The following is a 21,716-nucleotide window of genomic DNA, read 5'->3' as shown; positions in this document are numbered from 1 at the left end:
AACTTAGAGGAAACACACTGTTTACACCTAGAGGAGAAAATAAAAGAGGGTCATGTGAAAGAGAAAGAAGGAACAATAATTCACTCTTAAAGACTTAAAAGAATCTCATCTTTTAAGTCTCTCCTCCTTTGATTTGCCAATTTTAATACCTTAAATTATTTCTTCAAATTAGTTACTATAATGGAGTGACAAAACTTTGATCTTTAGTTCTAAATTTTACCGAGATGTTAGTCCTCTTGAATATTGATGAACTTACAATTATTTTAAAGTCACTGCTATGATAAACAGTATTCTCTAACTGATAATATTTCTTATGCCTTAGTGGTGTGTTTGCTAGTTTTCTGGATCACTGCCATTTTCTGAAAACCACATTTATTGGCAGATTGACATGAGCTTAGGTAATTGAAGGCTGAGCTTGAATTCTGATCCTTTTGCACAGGTAATGAAATGAGTTATTGTTAGCATAATATAGCTGGTGCATGTTGAACTCTTAAATGGTCAAGAAGGTAAATCAAATAAAAAGATCAGTATTTGGATATGTTGAAAAACACATGGACTCCTTCTTTGAGTGGCAGAGATAGTAGATGCTATTGATGGATTGAAGACATCCATTATTGTGTCTTTAACACGTGTCTGGAGAAAACACTGGCTTGCTAGTTAAAACTTGATTCATTTAACAGTATTGCTGAGCACTCAAAGAATTGCCATTATTTTTCTAAGATATGCCGCAATTTAATAGTAGCTCTTGTAGGGAGGGGTTGGGGAAGGACGATGTTGGGAGTAGATTACTATGCTAAATGCATATATTCATTGTTAGTTGCATTACATTTTAAAAGGGTTAATGGGAGGGGGCAAGTGCAGAATTGAGGGTATGTATTATTTTATAAAGGGTAAGAGATCACTTTTATCCACCCAGAAGTCAGAGGTTTGGAAAAAGCAGGTTAGTATGAATATGAATACTAGAGATGTTTCTAGAATATCATACACCTGTATTGTAACTAATTTCCATCAATGATTTATTTACTAACCTGGAATGATTTTCAAGCAGAAAGCCCTCTGGACCATAGGGTCCAGAAAGTTAATTGATATGAATGAAATGGACTAAATATAAGAGCCAGGGAGCTAAAACTTCTCTAAAAAGAGGGTCTTGATATTGCCATGTTTTTGAATTTTTCAAAATTCATTGGAATTTCAGATTTTCAGATGATATTTCTTAATCTTTAAAATATATTGGTGTCCAGATTTTGCAAAAGCACTTCCGTGGGTTGGTTTGACCCATAGACCACCCATTTTTCACTAGACATCATGTAGGGAAGAAGAATGGACTATTATTCTTGAACTGAATAACTGAAACTGAAATAAATGCAAGGGAAGATGTTCTTTGGCACTTCTGTAGAAATGTTTATCACCCATTGCAAAATTGCGATAGTTTGCCTCCAGTGCTGATCCATTAATGGGAATTGGGTTGTTTGGAGTGGAAGTGCGGCATATGCATAGCACTTTTAAGTGCTTTAGCCAGTGACCTACAGACTTTTCCTTATGAGTTTGGTATACTGATTTTAGTTATTAAACTGCCAAATGAATTGACCTCATTTTAAAGAAATGAGTATCCAACTTCCACAAGGAATTTGAGATTTGAAGTGGTCTATATGTAGGAAAAATACATATAATAAAGTGACAAAGTGTACATGAAAATCAGAACCAGGGACAATACTGGAGTGTAGAATATGAGGGCAAGGTCATGAGAAGAGGTAAGGATTGAGTTATGATGAGTTGGAGAAAGCTAGTAATAGGATATAGGTTGTCCACTCTTAAGTGTCTGCACCAGTATTTTTCAAAGTGTTACCTTGGACCAGCTGCATCAGAAGCATCTGGAGTGCTTTTTAAAAATAACAGATTTCTGGGTTACTCTCAAGAGCTTCTTAACTAAACTCCAGGGTCGGGATGTGCATTTTTAATAAGTTCTCAACTGATTTTCATGTAAACTGAAGTTTGCAAAACACTGGTGTGTAGTTTGTTGTCTCTGCTGCCCTGTGATAAAATTGACGATGTACTGAGTCCTCAGGGGAAGAGAAAATATGTCACACACACACACACTTATGCACACCCATGCATCTTTCCTAATATTACATAAAAGGAATTTCCCACATAGGACTTCCTGAGTGACTCAGTAGATCATGTCCTCAACAGTATATCTATAACAAATGCATTAATGCTCATGAATAGTGGTACAGTGTGATCTCTAAGGTCAAACTACGGGGGGATTTTCAAATGCTAGCTCTGTCACTTCATGGCAGTTTGACCTTGCACAAACCGTTAACCTTGTAGAGTTTCTTAGGGACGGTAGTAGCATCTACCACATAGTGTTATTGAGAGGATTCAGTGAGGTAATGTATGCAAAGTACTCAGGACAATGACTGGCATATAGCAAATCCTTAATGAGCATTTGCTATGGTATATTATAAGGTTAATTATTGTAATGTTACAAGTCTATGCTATAACTAACTTACTAGTTCAGGCTGGGAGGAATGCTATGCAAAATATTTTTAGTTCCAAAGATGCTCTTTTGGGTGGGTTGAAACTATTCCATTGACTTTTGCCTACATTATTAATGGCTTTTAGCATATAGTTCAGCTGTTTGATATTGCACATTTTGTTACTGCTAACTATGAAGCACTCTTGATCCCCGACAGATATTTTTTCCCTAATTGGTTGTTAATGCTGAACTTAGAAGGAATTTGTAAAAGAACCTACAAGTCAAGTTTGGTAATCTTAGAGCTTTGAGTACTCATATGAAAATGTTCAGAAGAGAGGAAAAGGCAAGTTTTATTCTTTAATGATATTTGGGTGTTCTTGAACTGAATAGCTGAAACTGGAATAAATGCAAGGGAAGATGTTCTTTGGCACGTCTGTAGAAATTCTAGAATTACTGCTTGATACTACAGAAAATATCTAAGTTTTTCACAGTGAAGAGATGATTATAAACAAATGAAGCAATCACTATGAATGGAACAATAGTTTTGGGTAGGTTAAAATTATCTTTAGGATACATTTTAGAGAACACTTCGTAAATTATTAGGGTAACTTCTAGCTGTATCTGACATAGGATATTAACTTCATTCCTTATAATAAGTATTGTCAGGGTAGCATCTTGCATATAAACTTTAACCTCTAATTATATGAAATGCAGGAAGAATGATGATTGTTTTCATAGATCAGGTTTAAAAATGATGTTTAAAAATTTTTTGTATCTTTCCCCCTCCCCAGAAAAGGGTCTGTTTTATTCAAACGTACCTTGTCCTTCTGTCAGTTGGTTTTTGCTGATGCAAAAGGTAGTTTCTCTGCTTTAGAAATAGCAGTTGCTTTTAGGAGATGCATTACTTGGTTGGTTTCCATGGCAGTTTTTGGTTATTGAAATCAGATGCAAATGAGGAATGGAAGTATGAAGAAGGTACTGGTGAATTTGAGGAGTAAGTGCCAACAGTTATTCATTTGCTTAGCTACAGATGTTGGTTCTATTAATATAAGACCACATTATAAGTTTAATTTTCTAGAATGAATTGTTTGTACTTTACCGATATGCTGCCATCTGTCTTAGGGTTTAATGAGTGAAAAACTTAAATATACTGAGGTACCTCTGTAGTGTTTATCACGTGTCTCAGTTTTGGGGTTTATTCATCATTATCATTTTACTCTGTTACTTGGTATAGAAAAGAAAATTAAAACTTTAAGACAGAATCATTATTCTCTATCAGTTAGATTATCACTAATCTTACATTTTATTTTAATTATATTTTTGTGCTTCTTTACTCAGAAGGGAACAGAATAGAGATTACAAAATGGTGCCTTGTAGGTATTTAAATCTTTTTCTTTTCATCATGACAGCTTACCATTGAATGTATTTTTAAAACACATTTAAATTTGTTGCCAACATTGGAAAATCTTGAGAGTTCACACAAAAATATTGATTTTTTTCACCTTCTTTTGAAAATATGGAACAAATGGCTTTGCTGGGCACATGTACTTACATGGCAACATCAACTGCACCTTCTAAAAGGGCTTTTCAGATCTTAAACCTAATTTGTTTTTCTCCTTTATTATACTTGCCTTATTTGTCATCTGAATTTGCTTGGAATATAGACAAAAGCATGATTTTAGGAAATCCAAAAGTGAGTTTGATTTTTCCTTTCTTGGTCATAACATCAAATGACTTTAGATGTAAATTCAAGCCAAAGTAACTCTTTAAAAAGTTTTATTATGAAAATAGAAACTTGCTAAGGCCTCATTTCCATTAAGTGTCAAGGTGGGAAATTGTCACCCAAAATTTTGCCATCCTCAAGATGATCACTTAACGTTTTCATTTTGAATCACCTGTTATCCTTTCCATTCCTGTTACATTGTAAAATTAACACTCCACTAGGATGACTATAAACCAACTTAGAGCTCCTTGTTTTATAAGATGTCTCGGTTATCCATTGTCACCTGACCAATCACCGTCAAAGCTTTGTGGATTATAACAAACGAGAATTTTATTATTTCTCATTGTTCTTATAGGTTTGTAATTTGAGGAGGGCTGATCTGGCCATTGTTAACTCTGGGTGGCAGTCAGATCATGGCTGGAGGTGCAAAAGTGGGGGTCTAGAACAGCTGAGGGCTGACCCAGAAATTCTTTTTCCGTATCATCTCCTAACATCTCTATATAATACAGTCTTTTTACCTGGGCTAGTTTGGGCTTCTTCAGAGCATGGTGGCCTGAAGGTACTACTTAGCCAGCACATCAGGACTACCAAGTGAGTGTTCCAGCAAGCAAGGTGGAAGCTGAATCTCCTTTTTATGACTCAGCCTGGGAAGTCACATGATACCATTTTTACTATCTCTAATGGTCCAAACAGTCACAAAGGTCTGGCCTGTTATTAAGGCAAGGGGACATGGCCTCTCCCTCTTAGTGAAAGGAGTCTCAGAGACACCTTGCAAGAAGAGCATGCAAGATGGGGGACAGCGTTGTGACTACCTTTGAGAATACAGTTTGCTATAAGAGTTCATAATATCTTTGATGTTATTCCTGTTTCTTTTTTTAAATTTGGGCTTCATAAAAATCAGGCACATTAAAACATTCCATATTTAATATGTAAATGTCTTATACAATACTTTATTTCAGTTATCTAGAACTCATTTATATCTGACAAACTTACATATCTGAAACACTGACAAAGAAGTGTCTCCGAACAACTAATTTAGGAAGTAACACAACTAAGTTAGGATGTAACATTCTGTGGAATTGGATAGATGTTCTGTTACAAAGCACAGGTTTAGGAATTAGACATACCAGGGTTAAAATCTCAACTCTACTACCTGGCAGCTGTGTTACCTTGGGCAAATTTGTAAGCCTTTCTGAGCCTTAGTTTTGTCTGTAACAAGTAGACAAGGATAATGATACCTCAGGGTTTCGGCGTGGTGATTAAGTGATACAAAGCATGATCTAGTAGAAACTCTTGTCAGAGTTTAATCTCTTCCCCTTATCATTGTTCCAGTCTGAAACAATGCGTACATATTTTCTAAGCCCTATAGCTGCAGACTTCCTTTATATCTCTTACTGATCTCTGATAGTCTCCTTAGACTTATTTATCTTTCTATCCCAAGATCTTTGTATTACAGGCATACTAAAGAATAGTAGGAATTGAGTTTTCTTTCTTTGTTTTTAATTTTTCTTGATAGCCAGTTAGTGTTTTACTTATTGTAAAGAATGAAAACTTAGGCTCTCAGCTTAATTTAAACCTCAGCTACAAAAAATAACATTGATATTTTTCAGAAAAGTTATTTTTTTGAGTATGTAATATTGACAGCGTAAAAGTCCAGTGGTATCAACTGTCAGCCCGTCCAAGAATTAAGTTCTAAATATGTATTTTCTATTGCTTAATCTTATACTTGTTTTCTGTACTTTAATTCTATACTTAAATTCTGTGCTGAAGTACTTTCAGTTAATATTAATAAATCTCACATACTTTCATAGCACATTACTGAAAATTATATAAATGAAGTATGGTACTATGTTTATCTTACTCAAAATATATTGATTTTTATTTATAATTGCATCAGAAACTCAACAGTATAGGAAATAATGTCCCCCTCCTATTTTACCTATTTAAAGCACCAGCACTCCTTCAGATTTTTTATGTTTCCATAAGTGTAGCTTTTTATTTTTCATAAGATAAATTTTTATAATTTGTCGAACTGTCAATTTGGTTGAGCCTTCTGCGTTATAGCTTAATTTTTTAAAGCTGCGTAGCAAAAAAAACACACAATTACTTACTGTATTTTAAAAGAATATTAGTATTATTTCCTTAGTCCTAATTATTAGTATAATTAGTATTATGACTCCCTGGCCTGAAATACTCTTAAGAATTTTTATAAGAGAAAGATATTATTGGTAAGTAATGTTTAATTTATTTTAACTGAAAGTTTAAACTGTTATGTTTAAACTGTTTATGGACTTAAGTACTGATATTAAAGAAGTTATTGTCTTTCTTAGACTTAAATTTTATTTTGAGAATTATGGAAAATTAGATTACTTTAAATCACTTACTCTGTCATTACATGAGGCTTTTTGCATGACTGAAATACCTGTAATTACTGTGTCATTTTTGTCATAGTTGACTTAAAGGTGTAACTATAATAATCACGAACTAAATTCTTGGTGAGCAGCTGTGTAAGGCCATTTTAACAGCTGGGGTAACCCAGCTCAGCCTGTAAGAGTTAAGCTTAATCATGAGACAGGTTATGTTAAGTCATTGAAGACTTCATACTGGGCATTTCTGAAATACTTAGAAAATTCAGTGGGATAGTTGGATTTTTTTTTTATCTTAAGTACTTTTTAAAATGCTTAATGAAAGGATGAGGAAAAGTATTTTAACAACTAAAGTTCTTAGGCACAAATAATAGAAATAAAATCCAAAGTTTACTCATTAAAAAAAAAAAAGTCAAATATACTCTATATGCTAGTGTTTAGACCACTACAGTAGGTAGGAGAGGAAAAAAATATATAAACACACACACACATATTATTATAGTATAATATGGAATCAGAAAAATCCTGAGGTTATTTTTCTTGAATTTCATCTTTTAAAAATTTCTTTAAAAATCATTATGCCTGTAGCTTCTTTCCAATAAAAATGTTTTCTTATTACTATACAAAAACATTTAGAGCACAGGCATACATGCCTTTTGTAAAAGAAGGCAGACACAAAAGAATTGAAACAATGCATTTTATTTCGATATATTTTATAAACTAGCTATATTGTTCACTAAACTATAATAAAGGAAAGCTCACCAAATTGAACCTTCTTACAAGAAGGCCATATATGTAATATTATTAGAGCTGTAATATACTTTTTTTTGGTATAAATTTAAGGGGTACTCTAGTTTTTTTTACATGGATATATTACATAGTGGTGAAATTTGGGCCTTTAGTGTACCTGTCACCCAAATAGTATACATTGTACCCGTTAAGTGATTTCTCATCTCTCAGCATCCTCCCTGCATGTCACCCTTCTGAGTCTCTTAATATCTATTACTACACACTCTATGTTCATGTGTACACTTTACTTAGCTTTCACTTTTAAGTGAAACGTGGTATTTGACTTTCTGTTTCTGTGTTGTTTCACTGAAGAATCACCTCCAATTCCATCCATGTTGCTGCAAAAGACATTTCATTCTTTTTTATAGCTGAATAGTATTCCATTTGTGTGTGTGTGTGCACATATATATATGTGGGTTAGTTATCATAGTTGACTTAAAGTTATAACTATTATAATCACCAACTAAATTCTTGGGCATCTTTAAAATAATGATTTCTTTTCTTTTGGGTAGATGCCCAGTAGTGGGATTGCTGGATCAAATGATAGTTCTATTATTAGTTCTCTGAGAAATCTCCATACTGTTTTCCATAGAGATTGTACTAATTTGCATTCCCACCAACACCGTATAAGCATTTCTTTTTCTCCACATCCTCGCCAACATCTATTATTTTTTGTCTTTTTAATAATAGCCATTCTGAATGGTGTGAGATGAGATCTCATTGTGGTTTTACTTTGCATTTCTTTGATAATTAATGATGTTGAACATTTTTTCATGCTTGTAGGCATGAAAAAATATGTATGTCTTCTTTTGAGAAGTATTTATTCATGTTCTTTGCCCACTTTTTAATGAAGTTATTTGGTTTTTGTTGTTGAGTTGCCTGTCAATTCTGCGTATCAGCCCCCTGTTGGAAGCATAGTTTGCAAATATTTTCTCCCATTCTGTAGGTTGTCTTTTCATTCTGTTGATTTAGAGATGTAATATACTCTTAAACCTGCAAGGGACTTAATCTCAATCATCTGAAGAGAAGTCAGATAGTCTATATCTATTAAATATTTAGCCTCCTTTTTGTAGAAATCTGAAGTATAAACTCCAGGTAATTGTACTGCAAGACATTAAATAGTTAAGGTTCCTGAATCTTGGAGTTTCTGGTGTACCATGGGATGGTTTTGTCATCTGTCAACTTATAATTTATTAGCACTTGTTTTGGTTGGTTTTCTGTGTTTTACTTTTTAATTTGTAATGTATTTTCAGCAAAATTTTTGGAAATAACTGGAATATAAAACAGCTTAAATGTCTAACATTGAGATGTTGATTTCATAAATCAGAGCAGTTACAATACCTTATATAATCTAGTATTCTGGCATTTTTATTTTGAGAATGCTACCTATCTGTGCATATAGGCATGTACATGCAATGCTTTTATTTTGCAAATGTCCAATTATCAGGTCACATTTTTATAACACTTGTGTATGTTGTATGTGCTGCTTCAGAACCCAAGCATATTTCTTTTAGTTAGGGGCCGCCCTTGTTGCCCAAATGAAGAAAATTAGCAGGGAAGTGCAGTATGTTGTCCATTGAATGTTTACATACGTGTAATGTCTCAAATACATTATAATTGGAAGTTGTAATCTGAGTGAGCACTTTGAGCATGTAAATAAATATCTTTTAGAACATTTTTAGTAATCATTTTAAATGTGATTTTAATCTTATAAAAACATTTTAATTTATTTGACATACCTTTTGTGAATACTAAAGCTTAAAAAAAAATACTAAAACTTTAAAAGATATCCTGACCAGGCGCGGTGGCTCACGCCTGTAATCCCAGCACTTTGGGAGGCCGAGGTGGGCGGATCACAAGGTCAGGAGTTCGAGACCAGCCTGGCCAACATAGTAAAACCCTGTCTCTACTAAAAATAACAAAAATTAGCTGGGCGTGGTGGTGGGCACCTGTAATCCCAGCTACTCAGGAGACTGAGGCAGGAGAATTGCTTGAACCCGGGAGGCGGAGGTTGCAGTGAGCCGACATTGCACCACTGCACTCCAGCCTAGGCAACAGAGCAAGACTCAGTCTCAAAAAAAAAAAAAAAAAAAAAAAGGTATGCCATGTTTTTTTTCCTTGATGCCCAATCTAATTGTATTTATGTTTCTGCATTTAAAGTAATATGTTGCTTGCTGGATTTTTTTTTTTTTTTTTACAGTTTTTGCTAATACAAGCTTGATAATTTATCATTAAACAGAGGGTTTAATTTATTGATTTATGATTGTTTTCCTCTGTGTTTAAATTGTTCCATCTTCAACCATGAATTGCGTTCATTTGTGAATTGCTTGGTAGGGAAATACTTTAATACTCTGATATCTATGATGTTAGGAAGACTAAAAACTGATTTGGTAGATAAAATAATCTGCCTTACTCTGTATCTGTGAAATAAGTGAGTATGCTTGATAATACCATATTATCTGATCAGAAGGATTTTGATTCTGATTTATTGCACTTCAGTAATGGTATACTTTTTAGCATGTGGGACTTTCTGTTTCTACAACAGAGTAAGTCACTTGTTGCCTGAATTCACAGAAGCAGTGAATAATACTGAATTCAAATAACATACGTTGATATTATTCCTGTGAAAGTTTTTGAGGTAAGACTTTGAAAATTCTTGGTATAAAGTCAATTTGAATTTGCAGGGAGATTTACATCTTCTGAGTGATTTGTTTTAGCTGATTCAGGAATAATTTATGAAAAATGGAAAATCTTTGTGCTGCTCATATGCTGTGGCTTTGGTCAGGAGCAGTTAAATTTCTAGCCTTTTGTATAATACTGAATGAAAGAAAAGATGGAAATCCAGAGTAAATTGCTGTGATGGTATTTTTATTGTTGTTACAAGAGAATTGGAGTGCTTGGACTTGTAATGCATTTTACAGATACCGTATTGGTGATATTTTATTACATGTTACATTTATATATAATTGTTTTTATGGATGCAAATTTTTAGAAGAAAGAAAATCAGGGAGTGATAAGTGGGCAAAATAAGTTACCTTATATAAAGACCTTTTCTTTACTACAAGTTCCCTAATGTTTAGCCCATCTTGGATGATCAGTGGTATCTGGAATCTTAAAATGCCAAGACACTATGGCTAAGATACTACAGCTTCATATTTTGGCAAAAATTTTGACAGAATTATAGAAGTCTTTCTGAAACTTACAGATAATATGTTTTAAAATATTCTTTTCCAAAGTTATTATAGATGGATTTTAGAATCTGCTTTATTTCCTGGTGATTTTAAAATTGGAAATGTAATCTACAAAGCTCTATGTGATTTTTGATTCCATTAATAGTAGTGGTAATCATAATGACAGTTTAATTAACACTATCGAACACTTACTAGATGTGAGGCGTTACTCTGTATACTTATATCAACTAATTTTTAATCCTCACAACAGTCCTATGAGTACTGCCTAGGTGAAATTGAGACACAAATTAAATTAAGGTCATACCTGGTAAAGCCAGGATTTGGACTATTGGACTAAGTTAGTTTGGTTCTGGAGTCCATGCTCCTACCTATCATATTGCACTGCCTTATTATTTGTGGTATCATCTTTAAAAGAGCTTGTCTGTTTTTAAGAGTCTCAATTTGGGTAGTAATTAAAGAGTATCTTTAATGTTTTTAAGAGTAGAATTGAGACTCAGACTTTATCTTTTCTTGAACACATGGAATTAGCTACATTTTGAAGTATTAACAGTTGGGGTTCTTATATACCTTGTCTATGATTTCCCTCATTTATTAGGGTTTTTGTCTATATTTGAAGGTTTGGTTTTTGAGTGTTTCGTGTTGATTGGGAATATCGCATTAGAAATACTGTTACTTGAATCCTCCCAAAAAAATGAAACTTGTAGTATATACATTTGGAAATTAGTACTCACTTTGCCCAATCACTGATAATGTCTTCTTTTTCCAAAAATATATTATGACAAACACATGATTCTGTTACAGCGTTTGGTTTGCCACAGTTGCAATGCCCTGTATTATCCAGTTGAGGGCAGCTATTTACTGATTTTAAAAAATAATAATTAAATTAGAATGTTACCCCCTTGTGCTTACCAAAACTTGGTATCCACTAAAAAACTCCACATTTGAGGTACAAACAGCCTTAATTGTGTTCACTTATGTTTTGTTTCTGTTGTCATTGTAAATTATTTCATGAAAATGAAAAGCCTAGCTTTACTTCATAATAACTTTTGGTCTCTTAGAAACTAGAAACTGTTGATTTTAGTTTTAATTTTCCCAATCCAAGTTCTTTTCAATTCTAAATCTTTTTTCCCCCCGTTAGGATCAGACTCATTGAAATCAGGGATTTTTCTTATCTTTAAAATGTCTGCATGTAAATACATGTGACTTTAGAGTTCTTTGAGGGCTTTTAAATGTAAAAGTGAAAATTTGTAATATTGAATACATTATCTTTATTAACCAGTGGAATAACCGCTGATTGTTAACTAGGTCTTTGATTCATTTTTCTAAATGCCAAATGAACATGTTAAACTCGTAGAATATATTACCCTCTTCTCATTTTTCTGCATTGGAGTATCACATTGTTAAAATTGTATCTTCTATGTAGTTCAGGAAAAGAAATTCAGGGGGGTTAATTATCCAATTGATTTCAAAGGTATCACTGAGACAGAATTTTTTTGAAAATAATCTCAGACTGCAGAAAACTGTTGTAATATTAACAGGTAGTGTTAGTAACTGAGATAAGGATATTCCATGGGACCTACTTTAGCAAAAGGGATTGTCTAATGAGAGAAGGACAAAATATGACATATGTTTCACAAACAAAACGATTAGTCTTATGTTGGAAAATAAAGTGAACATCTGAGGAGATGCTAAGACTAGCATGAACCTAGTATTCATTCTGCAGGATAGTAAGTTGTCTCATAGGGCTGTAGACATGGTATCTTGGATATCATTCTCACTTTTTTTCTACTACCAATTTATAGGTTTCCAACACTCTCATATTATCTCTTCTCTCTCCTAACCTTAGATCTCTCGAGGTTTTTTTGTGATGATTGTTCCATTTTCAGTCATTTCCTTTTTTGTTTAAAAACATTTAAAATTTATGGTTAAATATCCATAACATGAAATTTAATATTTTAACCATGTTTAAGTATACAATTCAGTGGCACTAAATATATTTACATTGTTATACAACCATTACCACTATCCATCTTCAGAATATTTTCATATTCTCCTACTGAAACTCTGTGCCAACTAAACACTAACTCTCATTTCCCCCCTCCCTGTCTCAGACAACCATGATTCTGTTTTCTATCTATGCAAATTTAAGTATTCCAAGTACCTTATATAAGTGGATCATACACTATCCTTTTTTGACTGACTTATTTTACTTAGTATAGTATCTTCAAGGTTCATGCATGTTGTAGCATATGTCAGAATTTCCTTCTTTTTCAGAGCTGAATAATGTTCCCTTGTTTGTATATGTCACATTTTGTTTATTCATTCATTGATTGAGACTTGAGTTGCTTCTACCTTTTGGCTATTGTTAATAAGGCTGCTATAAGCATGTGTATACAGGTATCTGTTCAAGTCTCTGCTTTTAATTATAAGGTATATACTCAGAAGTGGAAATGCTGGATCATGTGCTGATTTTATGTTTAATTTGTTGAGGAACTGCCATACTATTTTCTACAGCAGCTACATTCATTTCACATTGCCGCCAAGGATGCACAAGGGTTCTGATTTCCCCACATCCTAGCCCATGCTTGTTGTTTACTGTTTTGTTTTGTTTTAAAACCATCCTAATGGATGTGAAGTGGTAGCGCATTGTGGCTTTGATTTGCATTTCCCTAATTAGTGATGTTGAGCATCTTTTCATGTGCCTATTGACCATTTACATATCTTTGGAGAAATCTGTTTTTGTGTAGCATTGCTGCCAGTGATTTTGCATTTTTAACTACATTTTAAATTGTGGTATAAGAGAAAGGTCTACTAATAGGAATGGGACTATTTCTTGTGCATAGATTGCCTTCCCAGCAGCCCACTTTAATATTTAGCAATGCTAATCTTTCCAAAGTCAAAAAGAAATCACCCATTTCTAACTTTCTCCTTTCAAATCCTTTCTTGTCTCCGTCAAAATTCCTGCTATAAAACTCCATAAAAGCTTGGAAGTTAAAAGTTGGAAGGAGAGATAAGTGGAGCTGACTGGCTGTTGGAAGAAGAAAATAGAATGGAAAGAGAGAATAGTTGATTGAGCACTGTGAATGGATAGTTCACAATCATTATCTACTATCTGTTAGGAATATGGATTATAGTATAAAGATTAATTAACACTTGCACAAATGGTTAATTTAGGGAAATATTTGAGATAATGCTGGAAAGTTTAGTTTGGGGCCACTTTGAAGAGAGTCTTCATCTCCAGACTTTATCTTAGGCCTTGGAGAACCATTGAAGGTTCTTGAGGAGTAAACGGCACACTGCATTCCCTCTCTGTGTTTTAGGAAGATTTATCTGACCATACTGTGAAGGAGAAATTAGGCACTAGGGATTTGCAATGGACTGGCTAGTTACTCTCCCATTTTACTATAATTGCTTCCCATCATAGATTACTTTATAAATAAATACACTTTTTACATGTCTTTAATCAGTTGGGTGACTGTTATGCTTTCAAGTATAATCAATAAGTTTTTCAGATTTGAAGATTGACAATTGAAAACTCTGGTACAAAGATTAATCTGAAGTGTGTATTAATAGCTATTAGAGAACCAGAGTATACAGTATTTAATGTCTAGTGAGTATGAGATAAAGAATGGTGTGTATGGAAAAGGGAAAGAGAGCACACACTTGAAAATAGTGCTCATTATAATATATCTAAGGTAGAACAAACATACATATGTGTGTGTTTTTTTTTTAAACCATACGTAAACACAGTTCAAAAAATTCAAAACAAAATTTGTAACAGAATTCAAAACATTCCTAAAATATTAATGCTGACATTTGGATAAGGAAGACTTAATAGATACTCAAGATACAATGTTTTTTTTTTTTTATTTTATTTTTGTAAGTAAAAATTTACTTTCACTTTCTAGGAAACACTCTTAGATTAGTTAGTTGGAGAAATATTAAAAGGGACCTTACAGCACAGCCCTGCTTTGATTGTGTTCACATTACTGACTTTGTATGAGAGGTTCACCAGCTGTTTGACTGGCAGGAGCAGGAGCTTTCACTTCAGTAGTTTATAATTCCTGGCTATTCTAGGATAGTTTGCACTTCACCAAGCCTCAGACAGGTCAGGACATTTGGTAGGGGAAGGTTGAAAGACAAAAGCAGCAGGCCTTGGGTTCTCAGCCTTTTAAAAACTATTATTAAATATATATTTTTAAAATTTAGTGGTTAGAGCTTTTAGTAATGTGCCTGTATTACATGTAGAGAGTATTCGTCAACCAAGAGGAGTTTTAAAATGTCAAAACCGGGAAAAGCTACTCTAAACCATGGCTTGGTTCCTGTTGATCTTAAAAGTGCAAAAGAGCCTCTACCACATCAAACTGTGATGAAGATATTTAGCATTAGCATCATTGCCCAAGGCCTCCCTTTTTGTCGAAGACGGGTAAGTCTCACACATTTGAAAAATATGAATGTTTATTTAAGTGAAGTACCTTGGCCTCTTTTAGTGAAAAGATGCCTCAAATTTCAGTTTTTATTTAAAATTAAAACTATCAATGCATTGTGTAGCCAGTAAACACTTATATAAGTGATAGTTTTATAATATGATATAGAGCCTAGAAGATAGGGTTACCCAGTTCACCTTTTTCTCTCATTTATTTTTCATGAAATTAGAATCCTGCAGATTTATCTAAAATTAGTAAGTGTAAAAAGGTATGTTTTGAAATACGTTGACAAATATTAGCACTGTAAATTTGTAGTTTTTGCATGAAAGGCAAAAAGTTGATGGTATTCTCCTTATACATGGGAAATACAGCATTTCATTCGTTAAAAAGTATTCCAAATCCTTAGGCTTCTTTGGCCTCTTAAGCTGTATTATTTTTTTTAATTGCTATTCCTTACATTCAAACTTAATAGGAACACTACTTTTTGCTGTTATATAAAATAAAAAGAGCATGCTATTGTGTGGCAGTCACGATATGGTTTATATATAGACAATCCTGAACTAACAAACATTTTGTAGAACTTGTATGATCTATTGGATGTTTCTCAGGATTACGTACTCCTCTCCCTGGTCAACAAGTTTTAACCCTGTTAACATGAGCAATTTTTTGTATTTCCTGAGTTAATTTTAATTGCCAGTTTCAAATTATTTATTAGAGTGATATATTTTTAGATCTAACATAGGTTTATGAGCCTAAAACAAACAAACAAACCACTGCTTGGGATTAAATGAATGTATTTGTGTATATCAACACTGTTAGGGTTCTATCTTTTTGTGCGTTTCTTAAAGTTTTATTTTGTTTTTAATTGACACATAATTGTATTGTACTTTTTCTTTTAGCTAAAGGGGAAATATTCTACTAAATAGAATAATCCTTAACACTGGAAGAATATTTTTCCTCCTTAATAAAGAGAATCTTCTATTTGCTGGAACTTAACCTTCATAAAAACATGTTTTCTAGTTAGCTTAGTTCTTTTTGAGTAGTTTCCACTTCTACTCCAAACAAGTGGCAGCCATGTTGGAAAACTTTTACATGAGGTTAAAATGTAATACAGTTTAAACATCGAAAACAGAATACAAATATCCCCAGCACCCTCTTGTTACTTTTGTACTTTACTGTTTTAAGAAAGTGTTTGTTTTATTTTGTCTGCTTTCACCTTGTCATTTTAATAGCTTCTTCTGAATGAGGTCACTGCTCTGATTTGAGCATTTTATAGAGGCCTCTAATAGCTTTAAAGTCACTAATAAACTAATTTATTATCTTATACCTCTGTAAAAGAAGATACCAATACAAATAAAATTAAAAATTGAGAAAAAGAAGTGTAGGGCTTTTTAAAATTAAAGGGTTAAGATGTTAATAATCAAGTTAATTTTTTTATTGAATATTTTTAATAAACAAGTACATATGGGAGATTACCTCATTACGTTACAGTATATATTTCCTGTCTTTGTCTTCTAACATGGACATTAAGTTTAAAAGACATAGGAGAAGATTCTGTAAGATAAATTAATAGAGAACTGTAAGGCTTTCCTGAGGGCTTTCTGGGGTCACTATTTAATTTGACTTTTCTAGGTTACTGTGTTATGTTAAATTATAGCCTTGCAGTTGTAATAGCAGAATAAAACTAAATATTAAAAATGAAATTCATATTAAAAATTTTTAGAAGATATTTAAAAAACAAAATGAACACATTCAATTTTAGCCTGCCGGCCAATAATTTACTATTGCATAACTCATTGACTCTGACTACTAGAAATATTAGAGGGATTGTGAAATTATATCCTTTCTTTCCTTTTTGCAAATGGTTAGTTGATTTACATTTTCTGTGTTATTTATTAACTTTCCCATTTTTCTTTATTAGAAATTTTAAAGATATTTTAAATATGTTATAATTAATAATATTTTGTACCTGAAGTATTGTATGGCTTTTACATCGGGTATTTTTACTTTCTTTCAAGCAGATTGCTATACACCTTGACAGCAAAGCACACAAAGCAAACATTCTTCTGTATTTTACAGACCACTTTTTTCCTTCTAAGTCATGAGCTGAATGTAATGTATAGTTATTGCTTATGAGACTATATGCAGTCTTGATCTATTAAAATTTGAAAGCATGGTATTTTCCTTCCAGTCATCATAGATACTGAATCAAGTTAATGTTTGCACAGTTAATATTTTGGACAGAATAAAAAAAGTTTGAAAATAGTGGAAAAAATTTTAAGGTAGCAGTAATAACTATAACTTCAATTTATATCTCTTCAAATATTTTCAGGAAATTAATTTACCTTACTATTAAGTGTAATAATAGTACTGGTAGTTAATGTATTATATAAATTATTCTAGCTGCTCATCTGAGATAATTTATAAGCATTGGATTTAATACTAACAACAGTAAATAAATAGCAACCTAGCTATTAATCATTTACCTTCAAATGAAAATGTTTTTAGGCCAGGCATGGTGGGTCACGCCTGTAATCCCAACACTTTGAGGGCCAAGGTAGGAGGATTTCTTGAACCCAGGAGTTAGAGGTTGCAGTGAGCTGTGATGGCACCACTGCACTCCAGCTTGGGTGACAGAGTGAGACCTTGCCTCTGAAAAAAAACTAAAATTAGAAGAGAGAAAGAAAAAAATGTTTTTAGTCTTGCAGTCCTCATAATTTGTTTGTGTTTTCTCAGATTTTCCTGGTCATAAATATCAGCTGGAATACTTACTAAAAATAAGTTCTGCAGGTATTTCTTAGTATCAGAAAAATTTGGGAATACAATTTTTAACTAAAAAAAGCCTTGGTTGTCTTTTAAGGGAAGACAAATTTTACAGGAAAAAATTATTTAACCTATAAAATAATTAGGTAAAGATATTTAAAATAACCAGTTATTTTATAGGTTATAGAAAAATAACTATTTTTTATTTGAAATTGGAATGCCTAATTATGGTAATGTTATATTTCTTAAATCCTAAGATGCATTATTTTTTCACATTATAAGCATATATGAAATAAGGATACATCTTGATGGCACTAGATAGCTTACCTAGCAACATTTTTTTTCTTTCTAGTAATAAGAGAAATTATATTAAGATGCAGCTTACAACTAATAATTGCATGGTTTTTTGTTTTGCTTTTTTTGGGACAGTGTCTCACTCTGTCTCCCAGGCTGGAGTGTAGTGGCACCATCTTGGCTTACTGCAGCCTTCATCTCCTGGGTGCAAGAGATCCTCCCACCTCAGCCTCCCAAGTAGCTGGGACTACAGGTGCATGCCACCGCATCTGGCTAATTTTTGTATTTTTGTAGAGATGGGGTTTCACCATGTTGCCCAGGCTGGTCTCGAACTCCTGGACTCAAATGTTTTATCTGCTCGCCTCAGCCTCCAAAAGTGCTGGGACTACAGGCATGAGCCACCATGCCCGGCATAATAAGTGTATGTTGAAAGAAAATGGACTTTTAATGCATAAATTTCATCTCTTGACTCATTTTGTTTTTGTTTGGAGCACTTTTAAGCATTTAGAATATTCTCTTAAAATTATTCTTCAGTGTTACTATTTTAGTAGAAATTTCCAAATAACATGCAATTGTTGGTTTATTTGGGACTTAAATATATCTGGTTTGACAGCTGGTTTATAGACAAATATTGTATTTAGAGTGCCTCCTATATTCTTGAGTTTGTGTAGCATAGGCATCAGCAACACAGGAGAGAATGGAGTAGAGCTTTGGTGGAAAGGATGGAGCACAGATAAGGGACAAGGATTTATGCATCTGAGACCCAGGAACTCAGGAAATAGTGAAATATACAACTGACGTTTCCAGTAGTTGAAAACAATTTCATAGTGATTATATTCTATATCAAATTCTATTCCAAATACTGTACTTAAAATTATTTTTCTTTAAAATAAAAATAGAAATAAAAGTAGAATATTTGTGTGTCATTTGAAAAGGTGTTACTGTCACATCTTATGTATCGTCATCTTAAATCAGGAGTCCACATGCTTTTTCTGCAAAGGGCCAGTAAATATTTTAGGCTTTGTGGACCGTGTAGTTGGCCTCTGTTGCACTCAGCTCTCTCTGCCTTTCTATCATGAAAGCAGCCACAGACAGTACTTAAACAAATAGGCATGACTGTGTTTTAATAAAATGTTATTTATAAAAACAGTGAAAAACAGGTTTTTACTGTTACAACAGTACTGTAGTAAATTTTCTTTTGCATATAGCTTTTTGCTTGTGTAAGTTTCATTTTATGGTGAGTTTTTAGATTGGGGTTCTGGAGCTTTAAGCCTTTACTTTCCTTTATAAGACTCATTTTCTCTAGTTCTTTTGTGTTTGTGGGAGGAAGAATTTTATTTTTGCGTATCTAATCACTCTGATTTTTTTTTTTTTTTTTTTTTTTTTTTTGAGACAGACTCTTCCTCTGTCACCTAGGCTGGTGCAATCTTAGCTTACTGCAACCTTCTCCTTCCAGGTTCAAGCGATTATCCTGCCGCAGCCTCCTGAGTAGCTGGGACTATAGGTGCCCACCACCATGCCCAGCTAATAACTGTTTTTTTTTTTTTTTTTTTTTTTTTGGTATTTTTAGTAGAGACAGGGCTTCACCATGTTGACCAGGCTGGTCTCGAACTCGTGACCGCAGTTGATCCGCCTGCCTCGGTCTCCCAGAGGGCTGGGATTACAGGCAGAGCCACCGTGCCGGGCCTAATCACTAGAATTTTAACATACTGCTTTTTATTATTTATCTTCTAAATGTATAATAATGGTATTGATGATTTCTATCATTTTAAAAGAGCCAACTATGTATTCTAGGTACTCCTCAGCTACTTTTTATATTTTAATCCATTTAATCCTTAAATAGTTTAAATGTTAATGAACAATGTAAGTTTTATCTCCATTCAGTAGATGAGAAAACTGAGGCTCAGATAAGTTAATAACTCCCAGTTTTCCAGGTAGTTCGTAACGCTGGTATTTAATCTCAGGACTCTCTAATGCTGCAGGTACTAGCTGTTCTTTTACTATGCTTTGTAACATATACATTTTTTTTCTTGTGAACTTAACACGTTTCAACTATTAGTATTTTGTAGGGTTAGTCTGGGGGCCTATTGCTGTTGACATTGTTTCTATGAGACAATACAAAGTTTCAAACAATTGACTTACAAATAATTTTTGTAGCACCGTCCCTTTATAAATTTAAAATTTTTTGTGTAATCCCTTTTAAGTTTTTTTTTTTTAGTTATAAAGTTATCTCACAGATTATGTAACAATTTTAGTCATGAAAAAACTGGAAATATTCAGACCGTATGCATGTTTGTCCTGTGTCTTTTTGTAAACTGAGGGATGATACTTCAGGGTCTGGGGTCAGGCAACTGAGAACAGGGTGCCTAACAGGTGACTATCCTCAAAAGACAATGCAGTACCATTCTCATCAGTTAATCAATTAGTACTTTTGACAATTATGACCAAAAAAACACAGCACCTCTCATAGGACCTCTTAGCAATACTGTGTTAGGTTCAGGTTTTTCTTCATTGTTCAGTTATTCATGATAATAGACAAGCCTATATTCAAAATTTTAATCTTCTCATTCTTATAACAAATTAGTCCATAACCTAATTTGTTGTTTTTGTATGTATAAACTTCAGTTAGTTCAAGGGGTGTATAATTTTAATCTATTATACTCCTGTAGTAGACTGTTGGGTTTGTTAGAACTTTTCAGCAAGGTCTGCTAGGCTTATTAAACAGTCGTATTGCTTTTGTTTCAGAAAATAACATCTCTAATTATTTATTCTACAATAAAATTTTCATTAATATGAAGATTTTATACATACCCAAAACACCGACCATCATAAGCTCTGTTGGTAAAGCAAATTTGGGAATTATTACCCTTCCAAATTTAGTAATTTAATATCCTCCAAAGTCTGAGTTCAATGGCTATATAATGAATTTTTATTTCCCTCCAATATTTAATATCTTTTACTTCTCTTTATAAAACTATTAGACATGTGAAATATGTAATGTAGAAAAGGCACTTGTCTTTACAGTTTCCTAAATTATTAGTAATCTCACGGGTCAGAAATAACCACAATAAGGATTTTAAGCATATAATTTTTTAAACAAAAGTGCCACTTTAATTCATTTTTAATATACTGCTAGTATTTTCCCATGGCTGTAGGTATTCAAAAGTATATAATCTGCCATATAAATATATCGTAATTTCTCACTATTGTTGATTTAGATTGTGACCTGCTTTGAACATCGTTATGCATAAATTTAACCACATCACTGTACACAGATTTCTACAAGTAGTTTTATTGGGTCAAGGAGTGTGAACTTCTTTAGATTCTTGATAAATATTATTAAATTTTTTCAGAAAAAATTGTATCAGTTCAAAAACAGCATGGGGTTTCTAATGTTACAAGACAAATTATATTTTAAAGAACATTTATTCTTATGGCAAAGCTTTGTGGACTTTACTTAGCTGATACTGTATCATTGTACTTCCATGTTTATTATTCTAGGTTTTCTGTGAACTGAATTTTCATTTTGAGAAAATAACGATATATGTTTTTACTTAAGGCCTCATAAGGAAAATATATCAATTGATTAAAAAATTATTTGTCACTCATAGTGATTTTATTTTTTATTCTTATAGGAGATAATATTTGCCATAGACTTGTCACCTATATTATTTTCAACTGTAATTT

The 21,716-nt window shown here is 32.9% G+C and overlaps 1 protein-coding gene across 6 annotated transcripts in view; it reads left to right on the top strand.

Annotated features, from left to right (window-relative positions):
* The window catches only part of FBXW7 (F-box and WD repeat domain containing 7), a 213,398-nt gene that overhangs the window by 137,826 nt on the left and 53,856 nt on the right, over positions 1-21,716 (top strand). Inside the window, exon 3 of one of the 6 annotated variants that reach the window (XM_054683426.2) lies at positions 14,794-14,971. The exons of the other annotated variants lie outside the window; for them this stretch is intronic. Within the exon in view, the coding sequence (XP_054539401.1) occupies positions 14,794-14,971 (178 nt within the window). The remainder of the gene's footprint in view (positions 1-14,793; positions 14,972-21,716) is intronic. 6 annotated transcript variants of the gene reach the window in all.

The sequence above is a fragment of the Pan troglodytes genome, chromosome 3 (assembly GCF_028858775.2).
Source record: "Pan troglodytes isolate AG18354 chromosome 3, NHGRI_mPanTro3-v2.0_pri, whole genome shotgun sequence".
Lineage (NCBI taxonomy): Eukaryota > Metazoa > Chordata > Mammalia > Primates > Hominidae > Pan > Pan troglodytes.
The sequence above is the reverse complement of the archived record's forward strand: the minus strand, read 5'-3'. Positions and strand labels throughout refer to the sequence as shown.